Here is a 6,730-nt window from a genome sequence, read left to right on the forward strand (position 1 = left end):
GCTTATGGTTTAACTATTAATTTATACTTTCAAATACTATTAATGATTTTAAAGCACTGGATAAATACTCATGTTTCAGGGGATGTGAATAATTCTGTCCCCTTAAGGTTATTTAATGAAACCTTAATCTTAAATTTTGCAGCCCTGCTTAGGTTGTTATTTAGTATGCATCAATAAATAAACTTTCAATTATCTTGGTAAGCATATCCAAAAATAGCATGAGAATCAAAAGGCAATGGTGTATCCAGTAATTGTTCCAAATAGATAACTTTAAAAATATATAAATTTATTTATTTATTTGTTTGTTTGTTTGTTTTTGGCTGCGTTGGGTCTTCATTGCTGCACGTGGGCTTTCTCTAGTTGCAGTGAGCGGGGCCTACTCTTCATTGTGGTGCACGGACTTCTCATTGTGGTGGCTTCTCTTGTTGCGGTGTGTGGGCTCTAGGCGCGCAGGCTTCAGTATTTGTGCACGTGGGCTCTAGGGCACAGGCTCAACAGTTGTGGTGCACAGGCTTAGTTGCTCCGTGGCATGTGGGATCTTCCGGGACCAGGGCTCAAACCCATGTCCCCTGTATTGGCAGACGGATTCTCAACCACCGCACCACCAGGGAAGCCCCAAACAGATAATTTTGATAGAATCTTTATTTAATTTCAGATGAAACAAATCTTATGAAATTTAATTATTTTTGCTAGAGTTTATGCAGTTAAACTATGCATTTCTCTATGCAGTGAAAATGGCCAACCTATTTTATTTAAACTTTATTATATATTCCTGTCTTTTACAGTGATTATAACTTACTAAAATCATTTGTTGCATGTATTTTACAAATGATTAATCTACAAGAAAAATTTTAATCCAATAAAGGTGAAAGTTGCCCTTTTTGGTTGTTTTTTAAAATAATTACTCTAAAGCTAAAGCGGTTTCATTTTTTCAAGGGGCAATTTTTTAAAAAAATCATGTTTGTCATGTATGTTTGTTACCTTATGCCACCAGTGGCTTAGCTCAGCTAACTGAAAGGAAGCCAGACCCTTTTATGGGGGGAGAGGTGAGTGTTGTGTTGTGTTTGTGGTAAATTCCATTGTCTGTGACTCCTAAATTATTTTGAGACCTTTTTTTAAAGACATTTATTCATGTTTCTTCTGTATCCATCTAATCAAATTCCTACTCATAGCATACGTGTTTTCTTATTTTCTCAACTCTGTATTTTGATAATCTTTTAAAGAAAAAAAATCCTAATAGAAATTCCCTGGAAATAATTTACAGGACTAATGAATCTGTAGGTCTTTTAGACAGTTCTACATTACAGTCCCATTAATATTCTCTCCTTTTTATAAGGCTTGAAGTAAATCCCATGACACTAGAAGAATTTAGATACTGATTACTTGCAATTGGTTCCTGGTGATTTGCTCTTAATAATTTCCAGTTGAATTTAATGAAAGTATGATTCCTGAAATGCTGCTTCATTAAAATTGCATCTTTTCCCCTTTAAGTGTGGTCTCGGTCATTTCACCCATTTTGCGGTGTGTTTTTCTCCCCCTTAAAAAGTAATGATTGAGAAAGCAGAAACAATTAAGAATATCACTTTAGTTCTTCCTAGAAGGCCCCCCAGAGTTCCTCTGCATGAAATGATGCAAGCTGCACTTCATCAGGATTTTATAATATGTTCTTTCCAATTGAAGAGATTATTTTTTTAAGTAGTTTTAAAAGAGAAACATGAAGATTTGTGGGGAGGTGAAGGGAAGGAAAGTGAAGAATCTGTTGCATATACAGGAGAAGTAAGGTGTTTAGTATTTTTACTCAAAAAGATATATATATATATATATATATGGAGCTTGATTAAGTTATACAGTGCAGCATTCAGAGTTAATTTAATTGAGATGGTGATTTGCCAATGAATATCTACATGGATCCTTTTTAAAAATCCAAATGCAAATGAGTACAACTGCAGTAAAATATATTTGCAAATGAATCCTGTTGCTTTATTCATTTATTATGTAATTACTGCAATCTTTCCCACCTTGTTTTCAGTATTTCTTAATCATTAAGTCAGAAGCATGACAGCAGTGCCGGCCCTGGCATGATTCTCTTTGACTGAAACCTTGTAAATTAACACAATTAGCACAGCATCATCCTGCTAATTAACTTCCAGAGTCTGGTGCAGTGGTTTTGCAAGCAAGGAAGAGGGAGTCAGAAGGGAATCAACATGCCATTCTGTTACCAAACTCTGTGATACGTTCAGTTTAGCTCAGTAAGTCAAAGCCGGCCATGTCAGGAGCCAAAGTCAGGCAATGAAGAGCTAAAGGGGTTGGAGGAGGAAAGCAGAAGCGGGTAGGAGCTGTCAAAATAGACTACAGTAATTCAGAAGGGAGCTGATGCCACAGATGCTTCATTTAGACCAGAACTCCTTCTTATCAAGGAATCTCTGCCAGAGGGCACAAGAGAGTTTGCAAAATTCACTTACCATAATACAAAGGAGATTAAGGAGGCCTGCTTAATACAGCTGTATCAGAATAGGAAGTGTTCCAATCAAGCAGAGATTAGAATAGGACGAACCAGCATTGGGAAATAGAACAGGGTTCCAGTGCTCTTCTGTAACTAACTATATGTGAGTCCTCGAGGGTACATTATAAATCCCTTTGGGTACTGGTTCCCTAATGAGGGAAATAAGGCAATGTCTAAGGTCTCTCTTTAAACTGTAAAATTCAAATGATTCTCTCATTCTGACTGCTTCATAATGAGAAAATACTCTTGTATAGTTTGCTACATAGTCACCTTGCTTCCGTTTGTAATCTAGCAGATGATAGAGTTACACATAGCATCTTATTTTCTAGTTGTACTCTTCGAGTTTATGCCACACACTGCTTTCCATAAATCAGGGTTAGAATCCAGATTCTCTGTTCTTATCTTCCCTTTTACCTGCTTCCTCCCTTCATCATATATATATATATATATATATATATATATATATATATATATTTCCCCCCCCCACCCCACCCCTCAGTACCTTGGAGGCTGTAAGGCAGAGGGAAAGATGATAACAGAAGAAGGGAGAATGCTAGCTAGAAGACCGACAGACAAGTGATGCTTGTTTTTTTTTTTCAGAGTTTCAACAACAGGACTGAGAGGCAGAAAGGAGCCAGTTGTAATTCATACCGAGTTGTAGGCTTTGTGCGATGAAAGCAATGGAGCGCTGCCTGGGAGATTGCTTTGCTGCACTCCACGAAGCAGATTTGAAACTGTCGTGGACCACTTTAGATGAGAGTTGGATTATGGAATGACCTGCTATGTCTGTGTCATATTGTTCTGCGCAGGGAGCATTATACTGTGCTAACTAGGTGTTCAGTACCAAATAAGAGAGGTGTCCTAGATGTGATCTGTCAGCTGTGTCTCATTTTTATATTGGTTAAAATATAAAACAGAAACTGTGATGTGAAGAGACAGGATAGCTGGATATCGCACATGTTAATACTCTCACGTGCTAGATATTTAAAATGTATGCATATTTTATTGTAAGAACTTGTGATTGAATTCTAACTTGACAGGAATGTGTATGTACATACATATGTGTTTCTGTGTGTGTGTGTAGCAAGTAACTTGATAGGCTTAGCAGAAATAAATTTACTTATTACTTAAAAATGAAAAAAAATGTAGGTCTCCTATAGAGTTTTCATTTAAATTGTTTACTTTTTATACAGGGTATAAATTACTTTTATACAGGGTTGAAAGTTTTCATTTAAATTGTTTACTTTTTATACAGGGTTGAAATTTTATACAGGGTTTTCATTTAAATTGTTTACTTTTTATACAGGGTTGAAATTCAGTCCCTTTTAAAGTATATGCATTGTAGAGACCATAACAGGTATTATAAACTGTGGAAATCCTTTATAATGTCACTATCGTTGGCAGAAAATAATAGGTAACAAAAGAAGTTGGGGGAAAAAGCTTTAACGGTTCTGATGAGTATCTAAGTAAATTAACTTTTTCCCCCCCAAATCTTTAGGCTTGAAGATGCAGTGGACGCCGGAGCATGCCCAGTGGCCAGAACAGCACTTTGACATCACCTCCACCACTCGGTCTCCTGCCCACAAAGTTGAAGCTTACAGAGGTCATCTGCAGCGCACCTACCAGTATGCCTGGGCAAATGATGACATATCTGCTCTGACTGCATCCAACCTACTAAAAAAATATGCAGAGAAGTATTCTGGCATTTTGGAAGGCCCCGTGGACCGACCTGTACTCAGCAACTACTCTGATGCGCCATCAGGACTAGTGAACGGTCGGAAAAATGAAAGCGAACCGTGGCAGCCTTCCTTGAATTCAGACGCTGTTTATCCCATGAACTGTGTTCCGGATGTTATCACTGCCAGCAAAGCTGGAGTCAGTTCAGCCCTCCCTCCAGCAGATGTCTCTGCAAGTATAGGGAGCTCTCCTGGGGTGGCCAGCAACCTGACAGAGCCTAGTTATTCAAGTAGTACCTGTGGAAGCCACACTGTACCTAGTCTTCATACAGGGCTCCCATCTCAGGAATATGCCCCAGGATACAACGGCTCATATTTGCATTCTACTTACAGCAGCCAGCCAGCACCTGCACTTCCTTCACCTCATCCTTCTCCCTTGCATAGCTCTGGGCTCCTACAGCCACCACCTCCTCCTCCACCGCCACCAGCCCTGGTCCCAGGCTACAATGGGACTTCTAACCTCTCCAGTTATAGCTATCCCTCTGCTAGCTATCCTCCTCATACTGCTGTGGGATCTGGGTACAGCCCTGGGGGTGCACCCCCTCCTCCTTCAGCATACCTGCCTTCAGGAATTCCTGCTCCCACCCCCCTGCCCCCCACCACTGTTCCTGGCTACACCTACCAGGGTCATGGTTTGACACCTATCGCACCCGCGGCTCTGACAAACAGTTCGGCAAGTTCTCTCAAAAGGAAAGCTTTCTATATGGCAGGGCAAGGAGACATGGACTCCAGTTATGGAAATTACAGCTATGGCCAACAGAGATCTACACAGAGTCCTATGTACAGAATGCCCGACAACAGCATTTCAAACTCAAATCGGGGGAATGGCTTTGACAGAAGTGCTGAAACATCATCCTTAGCATTTAAGCCAACGAAGCAGCTAATGTCCTCTGAACAGCAAAGGAAATTCAGCAGCCAGTCCAGTAGGGCTCTGACCCCTCCTTCCTACAGTACTGCTAAAAATTCATTGGGATCAAGATCCAGTGAATCCTTCGGGAAGTACACTTCACCAGTAATGAGTGAGCATGGGGATGAGCACAGGCAGCTCCTCTCTCATCCAATGCAAGGCCCTGGACTCCGTGCAGCTACCTCATCCAACCACTCTGTGGACGAGCAACTGAAGAATACTGACACGCACCTCATTGACCTGGTAACCAACGAGATTATCACCCAAGGACCGCCAGTGGACTGGAATGACATTGCTGGTCTCGACCTGGTAAAGGCTGTCATTAAAGAGGAGGTTTTATGGCCAGTGTTGAGGTCAGATGCATTCAGTGGACTGACGGCCTTACCTCGGAGCATCCTTTTATTTGGACCTCGGGGAACAGGCAAAACATTATTGGGCAGATGCATAGCTAGTCAGCTGGGGGCCACATTTTTCAAAATTGCTGGTTCTGGACTTATCGCCAAGTGGTTAGGAGAAGCAGAGAAAATTATCCACGCCTCTTTCCTTGTGGCCAGGTGTCGCCAGCCCTCGGTGATTTTTGTCAGTGACATTGACATGCTTCTCTCCTCTCAAGTGAGTGAGGAACACAGTCCAGTCAGTCGGATGAGAACCGAATTTCTGATGCAGCTGGACACTGTACTAACTTCGGCTGAGGACCAAATCGTAGTAATTTGTGCCACCAGTAAACCAGAAGAAATAGATGAATCTCTTCGGAGGTACTTCATGAAACGACTTTTAATCCCACTTCCTGACAGCACAGCGAGGCACCAGATAATAGTACAACTGCTCTCACAGCACAATTACTGTCTCAATGACAAGGAGTTTGCACTGCTCGTCCAGCGCACAGAAGGCTTTTCTGGACTAGACGTGGCTCATTTGTGTCAGGAAGCAGCGGTGGGCCCTCTCCATGCCATGCCAGCCACAGACCTTTCAGCCATTATGCCCAGCCAGTTGAGACCCGTTACATATCAAGACTTTGAAAATGCTTTCTGCAAGATTCAGCCTAGCATATCTCAAAAAGAGCTTGATATGTATGTTGAATGGAACAAAATGTTTGGTTGCAGTCAGTGATAACTTCTTTAAAAAAAATGTAATGAATGTTGGCACACACACATAAAACCTGCTACATAGGGTATAGAGCCCCTTTCCAGTAGTGTTTGAATTGCAAAGGGTACTGGGGAAGAAGACGATTAAGTTGCATCTTTAGAGTCAGGGTAGATTTGGAGGAAAAATGCATCCAATGAGAGCTTCTGATTTGAAAGCCCCAGATGACATAAAGCATCTGCTGATGCTCAGTTCGGTTCAAGCTAGACAACACTCACCAAGGAGCAAGGTGCAAGTGTGTTGATTTCAGAAGGACATGAACCTCGTGTGTTGATTCCATTCTGCTGTTCTCGAGATTTAGTTGCTGTCAAGTGCCTGGAGTGGTGCTTTATTTTTTGTTTGCCTCACAATTACATTGGTGGCATGTGCTAATATAAAGAGCTTTAACTTCAAACATTATTGGACTAAAGAGATGAATGGTTGTGTTTCGACAGAAAACCA

At 41.1% G+C, this 6,730-nt stretch overlaps 1 protein-coding gene across 1 annotated transcript; it reads left to right on the forward strand.

Annotated features, from left to right (window-relative positions):
- Positions 1 to 4,001: 4,001 nt before the first annotated feature.
- On the forward strand, positions 4,002 to 6,283 carry FIGN (fidgetin, microtubule severing factor). The gene has a single exon (XM_082658818.1). The coding sequence runs from the start codon at positions 4,010 to 4,012 to the stop codon at positions 6,254 to 6,256; it is 2,247 nt and encodes a 748-aa protein (XP_082514944.1). The 5' UTR covers positions 4,002 to 4,009; the 3' UTR covers positions 6,257 to 6,283.
- Positions 6,284 to 6,730: the final 447 nt, after the last annotated feature.

This window comes from Grampus griseus (assembly GCF_964374135.1).
Source record: "Grampus griseus genome assembly, chromosome: 7".
Classification (NCBI taxonomy): domain Eukaryota; kingdom Metazoa; phylum Chordata; class Mammalia; order Artiodactyla; family Delphinidae; genus Grampus; species Grampus griseus.

Bases quoted from the DNA above. Each gene is read 5' to 3' on its own strand.
- FIGN (XM_082658818.1), top strand. From the start codon at position 4,010: ATGCAGTGGACGCCGGAGCATGCCCAGTGGCCAGAACAGCACTTTGAC.